Source organism: Bombina bombina, chromosome 7 (assembly GCF_027579735.1).
Source record: "Bombina bombina isolate aBomBom1 chromosome 7, aBomBom1.pri, whole genome shotgun sequence".
Taxonomy (NCBI): Eukaryota; Metazoa; Chordata; class Amphibia; order Anura; family Bombinatoridae; genus Bombina; species Bombina bombina.
In genome coordinates, this window is record NC_069505.1 from 18,371,741 (window position 1) to 18,391,139 (window position 19,399).

At 34.5% G+C, this 19,399-nt stretch overlaps 1 protein-coding gene across 1 annotated transcript in view; it reads right to left on the reverse strand.

Annotated features, from left to right (window-relative positions):
• Positions 1-17,236: 17,236 nt before the first annotated feature.
• Positions 17,237-19,399, reverse strand: part of ACTN3 (actinin alpha 3) — a 175,803-nt gene continuing 173,640 nt past the window's right edge. Inside the window, exon 21 of the mRNA XM_053719972.1 lies at positions 17,237-19,203. Within this exon, the coding sequence (XP_053575947.1) occupies positions 19,045-19,203 (159 nt within the window). The 3' untranslated portion in view covers positions 17,237-19,044. The remainder of the gene's footprint in view (positions 19,204-19,399) is intronic.

Genomic DNA, 19,399 nt, shown 5'->3' on the forward strand with positions numbered 1-19,399 from the left:
ATCATTATTAGTTTATGCTCTTCTGGGAATCATGTTGACTCACTATAAGTATCATTATTAGGTTATGCTATGCGGGGAATCATGTTGACTCACTATAAGTATCATTATTAGGTTATGCTATGCTGGGAATCATGTTGACTCACTATAAGTATCATTATTAGGTTATGCTATGCTGGGAATCATGTTGACTCACTATAATATCATTATTAGGTTATGCTATGCTGGGAATCATGTTGACTCACTATAAGTATCATTATTAGGTTATGCTATGCGGGGAATCATGTTGACTCACTATAAGTATCATTATTAGGTTATGCTATGCGGGGAATCATGTTGACTCACTATAAGTATCATTATTAGGTTATGCTATGCTGGGAATCATGTTGACTCACTATAAGTATCATTATTAGGTTATGCTATGCTGGGAATCATGTTGACTCACTATAAGTATCATTATTAGGTTATGCTATGCTGGGAATCATGTTGACTCACTATAAGTATCATTATTAGGTTATGCTATGCTGGGAATCATTTTGACTCACTATAATATCATTATTAGGTTATGCTATGCGGGGAATCATGTTGACTCACTATAAGTATCATTATTAGGTTATGCTATGCTGGGAATCATGTTGACTCACTGTAATATCATTATTAGGTTATGCTATGCTGGGAATCATGTTGACTCACTATAAGTATCATTATTAGGTTATGCTATGCTGGGAATCATGTTGACTCACTATAAGTATCATTATTAGGTTATGCTATGCTGGGAATCATGTTGACTCACTATAAGTATCATTATTAGGTTATGCTATGCTGGGAATCATGTTGACTCACTATAAGTATCATTATTAGGTTATGCTATGCAGGGAATCATGTTGACTCACTATAAGTATCATTATTAGGTTATGCTATGCTGGGAATCATGTTGACTCACTATAATATCATTATTAGGTTATGCTATGCGGGGAATCATGTTGACTCACTATAAGTATCATTATTAGGTTATGCTATGCTGGGAATCCTGTTGACTCACTATAAGTATCATTATTAGGTTATGCTATGCGGGGAATCATGTTGACTCACTATAAGTATCATTATTAGGTAATGCTATGCGGGGAATCATGTTGACTCAATATAAGTATCATTATTAGGTAATGCTATGCTGGGAATCATGTTGACTCACTATAAGTATCATTATTAGGTTATGCTATGCTGGCAATCATGTTGACTCACTATAAGTATCATTATTAGGTTATGCTATGCTGGGAATCATGTTGACTCACTATAAGTATCATTATTAGGTTATACTATGCTGGGAATCATGTTGACTCACTATAAGTATCATTATTAGGTTATGCTATGCTGGGAATCATGTTGACTCACTATAAGTATCATTATTAGGTTATGCTATGCTGGGAATCATGTTGACTCACTATAATATCATTATTAGGTTATGCTATGCGGGGAATCATGTTGACTCACTATAAGTATCATTATTAGGTTATGCTATGCTGGGAATCATGTTGACTCACTATAATATCATTATTAGGTTATGCTATGCTGGGAATCATGTTGACTCACTATAAGTATCATTATTAGGTTATGCTATGCTGGGAATCATGTTGACTCACTATAAGTATCATTATTAGGTTATGCTATGCTGGGAATCATGTTGACTCACTATAAGTATCATTATTAGGTTATGCTATGCTGGGAATCATGTTGACTCACTATAAGTATCATTATTAGGTTATGCTATGCGGGGAATCATGTTGACTCACTATAAGTATCATTATTAGGTTATGCTATGCTGGGAATCATGTTGACTCACTATAATATCATTATTAGGTTATGCTATGCGGGGAATCATGTTGACTCACTATAAGTATCATTATTAGGTTATGCTATGCTGGGAATCCTGTTGACTCACTATAAGTATCATTATTAGGTTATGCTATGCGGGGAATCATGTTGACTCACTATAAGTATCATTATTAGGTAATGCTATGCGGGGAATCATGTTGACTCAATATAAGTATCATTATTAGGTTATGCTATGCTGGGAATCATGTTGACTCACTATAAGTATCATTATTAGGTTATGCTATGCTGGCAATCATGTTGACTCACTATAAGTATCATTATTAGGTTATGCTATGCTGGGAATCATGTTGACTCACTATAAGTATCATTATTAGGTTATGCTATGCGGGGAATCATGTTGACTCACTATAAGTATCATTATTAGGTTATGCTATGCTGGGAATCATGTTGACTCACTATAAGTATCATTATTAGGTTATGCTATGCTGGGAATCATGTTGACTCACTATAAGTATCATTATTAGGTTATGCTATGCGGGGAATCATGCTGACTCACTATAAGTATCATTATTAGGTTATGCTATGCTGGGAATCATGTTGACTCACTATAAGTATCATTATTAGGTGATGCTATGCGGGGAATCATGTTGACTCACTATAAGTATCATTATTAGGTTATGCTATGCTAGGAATCATGTTGACTCACTATAAGTATCATTATTAGGTTATGCTATGCTGGGAATCATGTTGACTCACTATAAGTATCATTATTAGGTTATGCTATGCTGGGAATCATGTTGACTCACTATAAGTATCATTATTAGGTTATACTATGCTGGGAATCATGTTGACTCACTATAAGTATCATTATTAGGTTATGCTATGCTGGAAATCATGTTGACTCACTATAAGTATCATTATTAGGTTATGCTATGCTGGGAATCATGTTGACTCACTATAATATCATTATTAGGTTATGCTATGCTGGGAATCATGTTGACTCACTATAAGTATCATTATTAGGTTATGCTATGCTGGGAATCATGTTGACTCACTATAAGTATCATTATTAGGTTATGCTATGCTGGAAATCATGTTGACTCACTATAAGTATCATTATTAGGTTATGCTATGCTGGGAATCATGTTGACTCACTATAATATCATTATTAGGTTATGCTATGCTGGGAATCATGTTGACTCACTATAAGTATCATTATTAGGTTATGCTATGCTGGGAATCATGTTGACTCACTATAAGTATCATTATTAGGTTATGCTATGCGGGGAATCATGTTGACTCACTATAAGTATCATTATTAGGTAATGCTATGCTGGGAATTATGTTGACTCACTATAAGTATCATTATTAGGTTATGCTATGCTGGGAATCATGTTGACTCACTATAAGTATCATTATTAGGTTATACTATGCTGGGAATCATGTTCACTCACTATAAGTATCATTATTAGGTTATGCTATGCTGGGAATCATGTTGACTCACTATAAGTATCATTATTAGGTTATGCTATGCTGGGAATCATGTTGACTCACTATAAGTATCATTATTAGGTTATGCTATGCGGGGAATCATGTTGACTCACTATAAGTATCATTATTAGGTTATGCTATGTTGGGAATCATGTTGACTCACTATAAGTATCATTATTAGGTTATGCTATGCGGGGAATCATGTTGACTCCTTATAAGTATCATTATTAGGTTATGCTATGCGGGGAATCATGTTGACTCACTATAAGTATAATTATTAGGTTATGCTATGCTGGGAATCATGTTGACTCACTATAAGTATCATTATTAGGTTATGCTATGCTGGGAATCATGTAGACTCACTATAAGTATCATTATTAGGTTATGCTATGCTGGGAATCATGTTGACTCACTATAAGTATCATTATTAGGTTATTCTATGCTGGGAATCATGTTGACTCACTATAAGTATCATTATTAGGTTATGCTATGCGGGGAATCATGTTGACTCACTATAAGTATCATTATTAGGTTATGCTATGCTGGGAATCATGTTGACTCACTATAAGTATCATTATTAGGTTATGCTATGCGGGGAATCATGTTGACTCACTATAAGTATAATTATTAGGTTATGCTATGCGGGGAATCATGTTGACTCACTATAAGTATAATTATTAGGTTATGCTATGCTGGGAATCATGTTGACTCACTATAAGTATCATTATTAGGTTATGCTATGCTGGGAATCATGTTGACTCACTATAAGTATCATTATTAGGTTATGCTATGCTGGGAATCATGTTGACTCACTATAAGTATCATTATTAGGTTATGCTATGCGGGGAATCATGTTGACTCACTATAAGTATCATTATTAGGTTATGCTATGCTGGGAATCATGTTGACTCACTATAAGTATCATTATTAGGTTATGCTATGCGGGGAATCATGTTGACTCACTATAAGTATCATTATTAGGTTATGCTATGCAGGGAATCATGTTGACTCACTATAAGTATAATTATTAGGTTATGCTATGCTGGGAATCATGTTGACTCACTATAAGTATCATTATTAGGTTATGCTATGCTGGGAATCATGTAGACTCACTATAAGTATCATTATTAGGTTATGCTATGCTGGGAATCATGTTGACTCACTATAAGTATTATTAGGTTATGCTATGCTGGGAATCATGTTGACTCACTATATAAGTATCATTATTAGGTTATGCTATGCTGGGAATCATGTTGACTCACTATAAGTATCATTATTAGGTTATGCTATGCTGGGAATCATATTGACTCACTATAAGTATCATTATTAGGTTATGCTATGCTGGGAATCATGTTGACTCACTATAAGTATCATTATTAGGTTATGCTATGCTGGGAATCATGTTGACTCACTATAAGTATCATTATTAGGTTATGCTATGCGGGGAATCATGTTGACTCACTATAAGTATCATTATTAGGTTATGCTATGCTGGGAATCATGTTGACTCCCTATAAGTATCATTATTAGGTTATGCTATGCTGGGAATCATGTTGACTCCTTATAAGTATCATTATTAGGTTATGCTATGCGGGGAATCATGTTGACTCACTATAAGTATCATTATTAGGTAATGCTATGCGGGGAATCATGTTGACTCACTATAAGTATTATTATTAGGATATGCTATGCTGGGAATCATGTTGACTCACTATAAGTATCATTATTAGGTTATGTTATGCTGGGAATCATGTTGACTCACTATAAGTATCATTATTAGGTTATGCTATGCTTGGAATCATGTTGACTCACTATAAGTATCATTATTAGGTTATGCTATGCTGGTTATCATGTTGACTCACTATAAGTATCATTATTAGGTTATGCTATGCTGGGAATCATGTTGACTCACTATAAGTATCATTATTAGGTTATGCTATGCTGGGAATCATGTTGACTCACTATAAGTATCATTATTAGACTATGCTATGCTGGGAATCATGTTGACTCACTATAAGTATCATTATTAGGTTATGCTATGCGGGGAATCATGTTGACTCACTATAAGTATCATTATTAGGTTATGCTATGCTGGGAATCATGTTGACTCACTATAAGTATCATTATTAGGTTATGCTATGCGGGGAATCATGTTGACTCACTATAAGTATCATTATTAGGTTATGCTATGCGGGGAATCATGTTGACTCACTATAAGTATCATTATTAGGTTATGCTATGCTGGGAATCATGTTGACTCCCTATAAGTATCATTATTAGGTTATGCTATGCTGGGAATCATGTTGACTCACTATAAGTATCATTATTAGGTTATGCTATGCTGGGAATCATGTTGACTCACTATAAGTATCATTATTAGGTTATGCTATGCTGGGAATCATGTTGACTCACTATAAGTATCATTATTAGGTTATGCTATGCTGGGAATCCTGTTGACTCACTCTAAGTATCATTATTAGGTTATGCTATGCGGGGAATCATGTTGACTCACTATAAGTATCATTATTAGGTAATGCTATGCGGGGAATCATGTTGACTCAATATAAGTATCATTATTAGGTTATGCTATGCTGGGAATCATGTTGACTCACTATAAGTATCATTATTAGGTTATGCAATGCGGGGAATCATGTTCACTCACTATAAGTATCATTATTAGTTTATGCTATGCGGGGAATCATGTTGACTCACTATAAGTATCATTATTAGGTTATGCTATGCTGGCAATCATGTTGACTCACTATAAGTATCATTATTAGGTTATGCTATGCTGGGAATCATGTTGACTCACTATAAGTATCATTATTAGGTTATGCTATGCGGGGAATCATGTTGACTCACTATAAGTATCATCATTAGGTTATGCTATGCGGGGAATCATGTTGACTCACTATAAGTATCATTATTAGGTTATGCTATGCTGGGAATCATGTTGACTCACTATAAGTATCATTATTAGGTTATGCTATGCTGGGAATCATGTTGACTCACTATAAGTATCATTATTAGGTTATGCTATGCTGGGAATCATGTTGACTCACTATAAGTATCATTATTAGGTTATGCTATGCTGGGAATCATGTTGACTCACTATAAGTATCATTATTAGGTTTTGCTATGCGGGGAATCATGCTGACTCACTATAAGTATCATTATTAGGTTATGCTATGCTGGGAATCATGTTGACTCACTATAAGTATCATTATTAGGTGATGCTATGCGGGGAATCATGTTGACTCACTATAAGTATCATTATTAGGTTATGCTATGCTAGGAATCATGTTGACTCACTATAAGTATCATTATTAGGTTATGCTATGCTGGGAATCATGTTGACTCACTATAAGTATCATTATTAGGTTATGCTATGCTGGAAATCATGTTGACTCACTATAAGTATCATTATTAGGTTATGCTATGCTGGGAATCATGTTGACTCACTATAAGTATCATTATTAGGTTATGCTATGCTGGGAATCATGTTGACTCACTATAAGTATCATTATTATTTTATGCTATGCTGGGAATCATGTTGACTCACTATAAGTATCATTATTAGGTTATGCTATGCTGGGAATCATGTTGACTCACTATAAGTATCATTATTAGGTTATGCTATGCTGGGAATCATGTTGACTCACTATAAGTATCATTATTAGGTTATGCTATGCTGGGAATCATGTTGACTCACTATAAGTATCATTATTAGGTTATGCTATGCGGGGAATCATGTTGACTAACTATAAGTATCATTATTAGGTTATGCTATGCTGGGAATCATGTTGACTCACTATAAGTATCATTATTAGGTTATGCTATGCTGGGAATCATGTTGACTCACTATAAGTATCATTATTAGGTTATGCTATGCTGGGAATCATGTTGACTCACTATAATATCATTATTAGGTTATGCCATGCGGGGAATCATGTTGACTCACTATAAGTATCATTATTAGGTTATGCTATGCGGGGAATCATGTTGACTTACTATAAGTATCATTATTAGGTTATGCTATGCTGGGAATCATGTTGACTCACTATAAGTATCATTATTAGGTTATGCTATGCTGGGAATCATGTTGACTCACTATAAGTATCATTATTAGGTTATGCTATGCTGGGAATCATGTTGACTCACTATAAGTATCATTATTAGGTTATGCTATGCTGGGAATCATGTTGACTCACTATAATATCATTATTAGGTTATGCCATGCTGGGAATCATGTTGACTCACTATAAGTATCATTATTAGGTTATGCTATGCGAGGAATCATGTTGACTTACTATAAGTATCATTATTAGGTTATGCTATGCTGGGAATCATGTTGACTCACTATAAGTATCATTATTAGGTTATGCTATGCTGAGAATCATGTTGACTCCCTATAAGTATCATTATTAGGTTATGCTATGCCGGGAATCATGTTGACTCACTATAAGTATCATTATTAGGTTATGCTATGCTGGGAATCATGTTGACTCACTATAAGTATCATTATTAGGTTATGCTATGCTGGGAATCATGTTGACTCACTATAAGTATCATTATTAGGTTATGCTATGCTGGGAATCATGTTGACTCACTATAAGTATCATTATTAGGTTATGCTATGCTGGGAATCATGTTGACTCACTATAAGTATCATTATTAGGTTATGCTATGCTGGGAATCATGTTGACTCACTATAAGTATCATTATTAGTTTATGCTATGCTGGGAATCATGTTGACTCACTATAAGTATCATTATTAGGTTATGCTATGCGGGGAATCATGTTGACTCACTATAAGTATCATTATTAGGTTATGCTATGCGGGGAATCATGCTGACTCACTATAAGTATCATTATTAGGTTATGCTATGCTGGGAATCATGTTGACTCACTATAAGTATCATTATTAGGTGATGCTATGTGGGGAATCATGTTGACTCACTATAAGTATCATTATTAGGTTATGCTATGCTGGGAATCATGCTGACTCACTATAAGTATCATTATTAGGTTATGCTATGCGGGGAATCATGTTGACTCACTATAAGTATCATTATTAGATTATGCTATGCTGGGAATCCTGTTGACTCACTATAAGTATCATTATTAGGTTATGCTATGCTGTGAATCATGTTGACTCACTATAAGTATCATTATTAGGTTATGCTATGCGGTGAATCATGTTGACTCACTATAAGTATCATTATTAGGTTATGCTATGCTGGGAATCATGTTGACTCACTATAAGTATCATTATTAGGTTATGCTATGCTGGGAATCATGTTGACTCACTATAAGTATCATTATTAGGTTATGCTATGCTGGCAATCATGTTGACTCACTATAAGTATCATTATTAAGTTATGCTATGCTGGGAATCATGTTGACTCACTATAAGTATCATTATTAGGTTATGCTATGCGGGGAATAATGTTGACTCACTATAAGTATCATTATTAGGTTATGCTATGCGGGGAATCATGTTGACTCACTATAAGTATCATTATTAGTTTATGCAATGCTGGGAATCATGTTGACTCCCTATAAGTATCATTATTAGGTTATGCTATGCTGGGAATCATGTTGACTCCCTATAAGTATCATTATTAGGTTATGCTATGCGGGGAATCATGTTGACTCACTATAAGTATCATTATTAGGTGATGCTATGCTGGGAATCATGTTGACTCACTATAAGTATCATTATTAGGTTATGCTATGCTGGGAATCATGTTGACTCACTATAAGTATCATTATTAGGTTATGCTATGCTGGGAATCATGTTGACTCACTATAAGTATCATTATTAGGTTATGCTATGCGGGGAATCATGGTGACTCACTATAAGTATCATTATTAGGTTATGCTATGCTGGGAATCATGCTGACTCACTATAAGTATCATTATTAGGTTATGCTATGCTGGGAATCATGTTGATTCACTATAAGTATCATTATTAGGTTATGCTATGCGGGGAATCATGTTGACTCTCTATAAGTATCATTATTAGGTTATGCTATGCTGGGAATCATGTTGACTCACTATAAGTATCATTATTAGGTTATGCTATGCGGGGAATCATGTTGACTCAATATAAGTATCATTATTAGGTTATTCTATGCTGGGAATCATGTTGACTCAATATAAGTATCGTTATTAGGTTATGCTATGCTGGGAATCATGTTGACTCTCTATAAGTATCATTATTAGGTTATGCTATGCGGGGAATCATGTTGACTCTCTATAAGTATCATTATTAGGTTATGCTATGCTGGGAATCATGTTGACTCAATATAAGTATCATTATTAGGTTATTCTATGCTGGGAATCATGTTGACTCAATATATGTATCATTATTAGGTTATGCTATGCGGGGAATCATGCTGACTCACTATAAGTATCATTATTAGGTTATGCTATGCGGGGAATCATGTTGACTCACTATAAGTATCATTATTAGGTTATGCTATGCTGGGAATCATGTTGACTCACTATAAGTATCATTATTAGGTTATGCTATGCTGGGAATCATGTTGACTCACTATAAGTATCATTATTAGGTTATGCTATGCTGGGAATCATGTTGACTCACTATAAGTATCATTATTAGGTTATGCTATGCTGGGAATCATGCTGACTCACTATAAGTATCATTATTAGGTTATGCTATGCTGGGAATCCTGTTGACTCACTATAAGTATCATTATTAGGTTATGCTATGCTGGGAATCATGTTGACTCACTATAAGTATAATTATTAGGTTATGCTATGCTGGGAATCATGTTGACTCACTATAAGTATCATTATTAGGTTATGCTATGCTGGGAATCATGTTGACTCACTATAAGTATCATTATTAGGTTATGCTATGCTGGGAATCATGTTGACTCACTATAAGTATCATTATTAGGTTATGCTATGCTGGGAATCATGTTGACTCACTATAAGTATAATTATTAGGTTATGCTATGCTGGGAATCATGTTGACTCACTATAAGTATCATTATTAGGTTATGCTATGCTGGGAATCATGTTGACTCACTATAAGTATCATTATTAGGTTATGCTATGCTGGGAATCATGTTGACTCACTATAAGTATCATTATTAGGTTATTCTATGCTGGGAATCATGTTGACTCACTATAAGTATCATTATTAGGTTATGCTATGCGGGGAATCATGTTGACTCACTATAAGTATTATTATATGGTTATGATATGAGTGAGTTTTGAGCGGTTTAACTTTTAAACATAAGACGCTGCTCCCTTTCTATAACTGTTTCTATCGGCTATTATCTTAGAAATGTGGATTAAATGTATGCTGCTTGATTTATAATTGACTGACGCCATTGGCTACGGTCAACTAAATACTGGATGATGCATTCGTTCTCTAAATACGTAGTAAAATGCTTGCCTATGTTTTATCTTTAGTATGTCATATGGGGTGAGGGGTGTCACTATTGTTGTTTATGTCTGTTGTTGAAATCTCAGTAAAATGCTTGCCTACGTTTTATCTTTAGTATGTCATATGGGGTGAGGGGGGTCACTATTGTTGTTTACGTCTGTTGTTGAAATCTCAGTTTTTTTCTATTTTTGTGTTTTTAGAACATTTTTGTCTTGAGAAAGTCCCAATGAGGGGCCGAAATGCTGATAATTAATCTTTTCACTATATGTATTGGAAATAAAGACTGACTGAATTTTAAACCCTTTGAGTGCCCTCCCATGAGAAGAAGTATTTATATATATATATATATATATATATATATATATATATATATAACATTTTCCTGTATGTGAAGAACATTGGAATGTTAAATGTTTATAGTAAATACACAGTGTAACACTTACATTTATTATAGAATTTTTAATTATATATAATATACCTCTTTGCAGTCAAATACATGGCCATATACCTTTGAACCCTTATAACAAATATTTATGAATATTTAAATGATTAATTTTATCATATAGTGTTTATATGAATGTAACAGTATATTTTAATGTATTTATGTTGTGTTGAGTGTAACTTTTATATTATCCCTAACCCTATATGCAAGGGCTTCAGTCGCGCTAACCTGATGCACGTTAAATTCGATTGTGCTCAAGTGAACAAGTTTACTGTCATGAGTGTAAGTTTTACTACGTTTTAGCTCTGGAAAAAAATCAGAGACCAATTCAAAATTATCAATTTTTTGGATTTACTATTTATAAGTATGTTTTTAAATAAAATAAACATATTTAATATATTCTATAAACCACTGGCAACGTTTCTCCAAATTCCAAATAAAAATATTGTCATTTAGAGCATTTATTTGCAGAAAATGACAACTGGTCAAAATAACAAATAAGATGCAGTGTTTTCAGACCTCGAACAAAGCAAAGTTCATATTTGTTTTAAAACAACATAATACTAATTAGCCCAGAAATCAATATTTCGTGGAATATCCGGGATTTTCAATCACAGCTCTCATGCGTTTTGGCATGCTCTTCGCCAGTCATTCACATTGATGTTGAGTGACGTTATGCCAATCCTGGCGCAAAAATTCAATCAGCTTGGCTTTGTTTAATGGCTTGTGACCACCCATCTTCCTCTTGTTCACATTCTAGAGGTTTGCAATGGGGTTCAGGTCTTGTTATTGGGCTATCCATGACTGGTGGTCCTCAATCCACACCTTGATTGACCTGGCTATGTAGCTTTGAGCATTGTCCTGCTGGAAAACCAATCTTCAAAGTTGGAGAACATTTTCAGAGCAGAATGAAGCAAGTTTTCTTCCAGGATAACCTTGTATATGGCTTGATTCATGGGTCCTTCACAAAGATAAATCTGCCCAATTCCACATCATCTTCTCTGAGTCCAATTTTCAGCTTTGCCCAACACCTGGTCTAATGGTTAGACTGAGACCTGAAGAAGCCTACAAGCTTCTGAAATTTGACGGAGGATCAGTGATGATCTGGGGCTGGAATTGGCAGATTTATCTTTGTGAAGGACGCATGAATATATATATACAGTTGCAAGAAAAAGTATGTGAACCCTTTGGAATGATATGGATTTCTGCACAAATTGGTCATAAAATGTGATCTGATCATCATCTAAGTCACAACAATAGACAATCACAGTCTGCTTAAACTAATAACACACAAAGAATGAAATGTTGCCATGTTTTTATTGAACACACCATGTAAACATTCACAGTGCAGGTGGAAAAAGTATTTGAACCCCTAGACTAATGAGATCTCCAAGAGCAAATTGGAGTGAGATGTCAGCCAACTGGAGTCCAATCAATGAGATGAGAATGGAGGTGTTGGTTACAGCTGCCCTGCCCTATAAAAAACACACACCAGTTCTGGGTTTGCTTTTCACAAGAAGCATTGCCTGATGTGAATGATGCCTCGCACAAAAGAGCTCTCAGAAGACCTACGATTAAGAATTGTTGACTTGCATAAAGCTGGAAAGGGTTAAAAAAGTATCTCCAAAAGCCTTGCTGTTCATCAGTCCATGGTAAGACAAATTGTATATAAATGGAGAAAGTTCAGCACTGCTGCTACTCTCCCTAGAAGTGGCCGTCCTGTAAAGATGACTGCAAGAGCATGGCGCAGACTGCTCAATGAAGTGAAGAAGAATCCTAGAGTGTCAGCTAAAGACTTACAAAAGTCACTGGCAAATGCTAACATCCCTGTTAGCGAATCTACAATACGTAAAACACTAAACAAGAATGGATTTCATGGGAGGATACCACAGAGGAAGCCACTGCTGTCCAAACAAAACATTGCTGCACGTTTACAGTTTGCACAAGAGCACCTGGATGTTCCACAGCAGTACTGGCAAAATATTCTGTGGACAGATGAAACTAAAGTTGAGTTGTTTGGAAGAAACACACAACACTATGTGTGGCGAAAAAGAGGCACAGCACACCAACATCAAAACCTCATCCCAAATGTGAAATATGGTGGTGGGGGCATCATGGTTTGGGGCTGCTTTGCTGCGTCAGGGCCTGGACGGATTGCTATCATCGAAGGAAAAATTAATTCCCAAATTTATCAAGACATTTTGCAGGAGAACTTAAGGCCATCTGTCTACCAGCTGAAGCTCAACAGAAGATGGGTGTTGCAACATGACAATGACCCAAAGCATAGAAGTAAATCAACAACAGAATGGCTTAAACAGAAGAAAATACGCCTTCTGAAGTGGCCCAGTCAGAGTCCTGACCTCAACCCGATTGAGATGCTGTGGCATGACCTCAAGAAAGCGATTCACACCAGACATCCCAAGAATATTGCTGAACTGAAACAGTTCTGTAAAAAGGAATGGTCAAGAATTACTCCTGACTGTTGTGCACGTCTAATCTGCAACTACAGGAAATGTTTGGTTGAAGTTATTGCTGCCAAAGGAGGTTCAACCAGTTATTAAATCCAAGGGTTCACATACTTTTTCCACCTGCACTGTGAATGTTTACATAGTGTGTTCAATAAAAACATGGCAACATTTCATTCTTTGTGTGTTATTAGTTTAAGCAGACTGTGATTGTCTATTGTTGTGACTTAGATGTTGATCAGATCACATTTTATGACCAATTTTGCAGAAATCCATATCATTCCAAAGGGTTCACATACTTTTTCTTGCAACTGTATATATATATATATACACATCACAATTTTATTAAAATATTTTTAGACATACTTTTTGCATTCAAAAATGCTTTTAACTGTTGAAAACCGAGGCTTTTTCCCCTTGCAGTTTGCACTGTAGAGTTAATAGGCCAGAGAAAAGAGCACTACCAGACCGCCACCTTCTTTGTCTGTGCACACCTCAGGACTGGAGCAACAAACCACAAGGCAAGTAAAATGGGGGCGGTAGCAATATGTGCTGTGACACTGATGTGACACATCCTGGTCCACCTCGCTGGAGGAGTGATCAATGCTCCTGCTGGGCTGGAGCGTTTGTGTGACTGATGTGCTAGACTTTCTGTGTGTTTTATATATACATATTAGATTTCAAAACTAGGGTAGGGAAGAGGGCGCTGCAAGAGCTTTAACACTTTAGTTCCGACTATATAAGTATGTTTAGATTCACCACTAATGGAAGTGAATGAATAGTATCTATTAGATCACCACTCTAGATAAAATTATTTACTAGACAAAACACCGGAAGGTATTCTCTATTATGAGAATAGATACTAATTAGTGACCTAGTATGTAAACACAATGTTTAAATTATCTTAACCTCATAGGTTCTATTTCACTGTATCTGTGAAAAGATAAAAATGATCACAGTGAAGTTGGGCTATATATTCCCTCTTATAAGAACTAATATCCCAGACCCTGTGAGTTAAAACTTAGTGCACAGAAAATGTGATATTGTAATTATTATAAAGTAACAAAATAACAAAAACCAAACTGTAATACAACAAATTTAATATTCAATATTCCTAGATACCTAACATATAAACTACTGAGCATAAGCACTTGGACGTCACCCTTTAGGTGCTAATAAAATGAATAAAAATAGTAGTAACCACCTTAAATATCTAAAAACTCTAAAAAGTCCTTAACTTCCTTGTTTCTTTAAAAGCATTTAAAGGGACACTGTACCCAAAAAAATTATTTCGTGATTCAGATTGAGCATGAAATTTTTAGCAAATTTCTAATTTACTCCTATTATCAAATTTCCTTCATTCTCTTGGTATCTTTATTTGAAATGCAAGAATGTAAGTTTAGATGCCGGCCCATTTTTGGTGAACAACCTGGGTTGTCCTTGCTGATTGGTGGATAAATTCATCCACCATTAAAAAAGTGCTGTCCAGAGTACTGAAACCTAAAAAAAGCTTAGATGCCTTCTTTTTCAAATAATGATAGCAAGAAAAATTTGATAATAGGAGTAAATTAGAAAGTTGCTTAAAATTGCATGCTCTATCTGAATTACAAAAGAAAAAATTTCGGTTCAGTGTCCCTTTAAATAAAAGCTTGAAATTTTGCTATGTTGTAACGTAGCCTATAATTGCAATGTAGCATATAATTGCAGTCTCTTAGTTTAATATTTGTAACAAGATGTATTGTTTGTAGTTTCTTTAGTAAACAATCACTGTAGTGATGACGACTATGACAAAAGTATGCTTGAGGGTCAAACAGCGACCGGATTCACCACCTGGGTTAATGCCGTATTCCTTGGAGGTTTCTTCTCACCGCTCCTTGCGGCTCATATCGCCCTCCGGTCCCGGCGTCTGTTATCCTTGTGGCGTGTGAGTACACAGTCAAGATCAACAGTTCCGTGTTTGTAATGTGACCCAAGTATAGCTCCACAATTGGTCTTTCCTTCGTCGTTTTTTTGCTGTCTTCTCGATACACTCTTGGATTGACTTCTGCTTCAACAAGTACTTGTTTTTAAAAGCTGGTTTAAAAGCTAAGGTGAACCAGGCACCTCAGCCAACTGCTTTGACGCGTTTCACCCGTAATGTGGGCTTTATCAAGGATGTAATTGAGTGAGAGCCCGGTTCCTTTTAAATGCAATACTCATCTTTCATTGGTTTTTACTTAAGGTGGTATTATGACTTTTTTTTGTAATCTAAAACTAAGGTGGTATACCTTTATATCTCTCATTGTTAGAGATCTGTACATATAAAAGCATTGCAAAAAGGTTCCTAAATCTATAACATATTTTACATTATTGATCTAGGAAATTTGGCTTTTATAACAATCTATACTATGACAATACTACATTTAAATATAAAAGAATAAAATATAAAAATAAAATTAATAATAATACAGTGATTCATATTTATATTTGTGCAGTTTACTATTTATGTGTCAACTTCCATATCAGAATATTCTATAATACCAAACATTAATATTTTAAGTGATATTTAATTTAAGATTATTAATCTGGGAAAAAAATGGGCTTTTGTGACTTCTATACTATGACAATACTACATCTAAATATAACAGATCAAATAAAAATAAAAATAATAATGATGATTCATATTTGTGCAATTCATTATTTCATGTGTCAACTTCCATATCAGAAAGGATATTCTATAATACCAAACATTAATATTTAAATAATATTTAAATAACCTTTATCAGTACACCTAATGGTGTCTCTGATTTCCATTTTTTCCTTAGTTTGAAATGATATCCATTCTTTCGTTTTTACTCCACGCTTACATGTTTTACAGGTCAAGCATGGGAAGAAACCATTTCACTTTTGCCCATACAAGTCTTTGTCTCTTTTATTTATTTCTCTACCATGTCTGAATTCGCTTGGGGCCAATACATTTTTTAGATTTTTATTTTTTTCTGTATATAATTCTAGGTACAGGGGTAACTTTCTCTCCAATAATTGGATCTCTTTGAACTAGATTCCAATGTTTCATTATTATTATTTTCTCCATCAATTTGACGTCCCTATTGTATGTTGTCACAAATGGTGTTTCTATGTTTGATTTTGGATTTTCTATATTGTGATTTTTTTTCTATTGCTGCCAGATATCAGCTCTTCTCCATTTTTATCCCTAGCATTTTGTATTATGTCTTGTTTATATCCCCTCTCATTAAATTCAGTGCTCTGCAAATTTGTTTAGAAATTAGGAGCCAGTAAGGATATTGAGGAGCCAGATACTGCTATATAAATATATGGAAAACAACCCAAAAAGTTAGAAGCCAAATGTAGAATTCTAGGAGCCAGTGGTTCCTGGCTCCTAGGTTTGCTGAACCCTGTTTTAGATAGAATATTACATGAATTAGAGATGCTTCAAGCTCTGTCGTGTAACGGCTTATAGTATGATCCATTGGTACATACTCTACCACAATTGAATCTTCTTCCATAGACAGGCTACTCATAACCTTTGGAACTGTTGATGTAAATACATTGATGCTTAAATCTACAAATAAAAATACCAACACATTTTTATTTATATAGGACATTTTATTGATATTTCTCCACCTGTAAAGTGAAGAACGTCACCAATTACTGTTTAACAGAACAAAAATAAATAAATTAAAAAAAAAAAAAAAGATTTTCATAATACCAATTAATTTATACTTGTTCCACTTTAAATGCATGGCTGTTCAGGAAGAAAAATTAGAATATTTATTAATTTATTTGTGGCTTTTGTGGATTACTGTCCTTGCTGTTGGCAATATGAGTGCAGTTGAAAGGAAATGCAGAATCATACTAATTTATATGTATATACTGTATATATATATATAAAGCTAGTATGGATTTGCACTCCCTCTGACATATTTAAACAACAACTAGGGTGCTGGATATGTTGGTAATATAAAAGACAATACACACCGCACCCACTGGATTTAATCAATCCTTTATTGAAGGTGACGTTTCGGGAACAACCTCCCTTTTCTCAGACCAAGGAGGGTGGTCTGTATATATTTATCTATCTTTTTCTTGTTTAGAAAATACAATGGTTTGTGAACTCTCCAAACATAACCATAGAAAGATAGATTTCAGTCATACTTTCAGTTAAAAGGAGCTTTATTGACACAAGTAGGGGACCATTAAAAAAACCCAAACACGTTTCAGCCTTTACCTGACCTATTGCACTTTCAATTATAACATTTGACCTTGTACACCTTAACATTTCACATCATTTGTAAGGGGAATACTATTAACAATATAATAATATAATTCACATTTATAGTTTCTTTTTATTTTGAAAGATTTTGAGCAAGTAATCAAATGATGATGAAGCTGTCAATACTAACTCTAGAACAGATATTTTTGGATACTGAAAAAACCACGAGTTATTGAAATGCTCCTACTTGTACATGTATCTTTAACCTCATAATAGTGGTTATAATAATAAAAAGTGCAAAGGAGAGACTACTTGTAAAAATGCTATTTTATACTATTCTGTAGGGTACGTTGTTAGGCAAATTGTAACTTGATTAAAACACAGCAATAATGTTAACCAAAATGTATAAATACACACTAGGGCTTGTTATGAATCGAGTACAAGAGAGTGATCTAAAACATCAACGTCTTAACATCAATGGACCAATCAGGAATTACTTTTTCCGAATTGGTTAGAAATAAAATTCAAGATGGTGACACCATAGATTAGCAACAACTCCGCCCTTGTCTGATACTAATAATGTCATCATACTGTACTGGTTTATTAGTGGCGCAGGGACGGTTGCCATTTTGAATAGGTATGACTACCATAACATCAAGATACCAACATTATGAAGTGACATTGACCAGACCTCTTGCTATTGGCAATATATAGGTAACAGCACAAATTGGTTGACACCTTGTGACATATAAAAAAACATAAGATGGCTGCTTGTTATTGAACTTGCCCAGTTAATAAGTCTACGCCCACTGCGTCATATTATTGACGCCGTCCATACAAAATGATTTCACTTCACTTAACGCCAGTGATACCACAAAATAAATATTGTTTCTTTAACTTGACTTAACAAACTTGCTATGATAATCTCAACAACCTTTTGAACCCGAGAAAAAGGTTTTCTTTGACATAGCATCAGTGATATCACAAAATTCAAAATGGCTGCATCCTCAGACATCAGAGATCAACCAATAAAGTGTAAATATACATTTTATTTTCCATTTAAGGCTACATTTTAATAACTATGTTTTTCAACCTCTTATTGGCAAAACATTTTAGGTATATGGGAAATGGAGCAAAGTTTGGGAAGGTGGGGTGTGTTAAAGCAACCAGCACATGATTTTTACAGATCACTTTCCCCGTAGAGAGCACTGGAGAAGGACATATAATCTAGAGCTCCTGTCGCACTATCGACACCCACATATTTTGTCATGCGACTGATGCAATATTCTGCTTGTTCTGGGGGCAGCTCCCTGCGGAGTTCTTCAATCGTGATGAAGTTCTGCAAAGAAAATAAATATACGTCAGCTATAACTTTGTCAGTTAAAGAACTAATTAGCTTTAGATTTCTGCTCAAACGTGAAGGATCTAAATTAAGTTTGTGAGTTCAGTGATGATTTTGTATTGTTTGGTAGAATATCTATTGTATTGAATCTTAATATCTTTGCCTATATTCTTAGTCAAAGACTAAAAGGTAA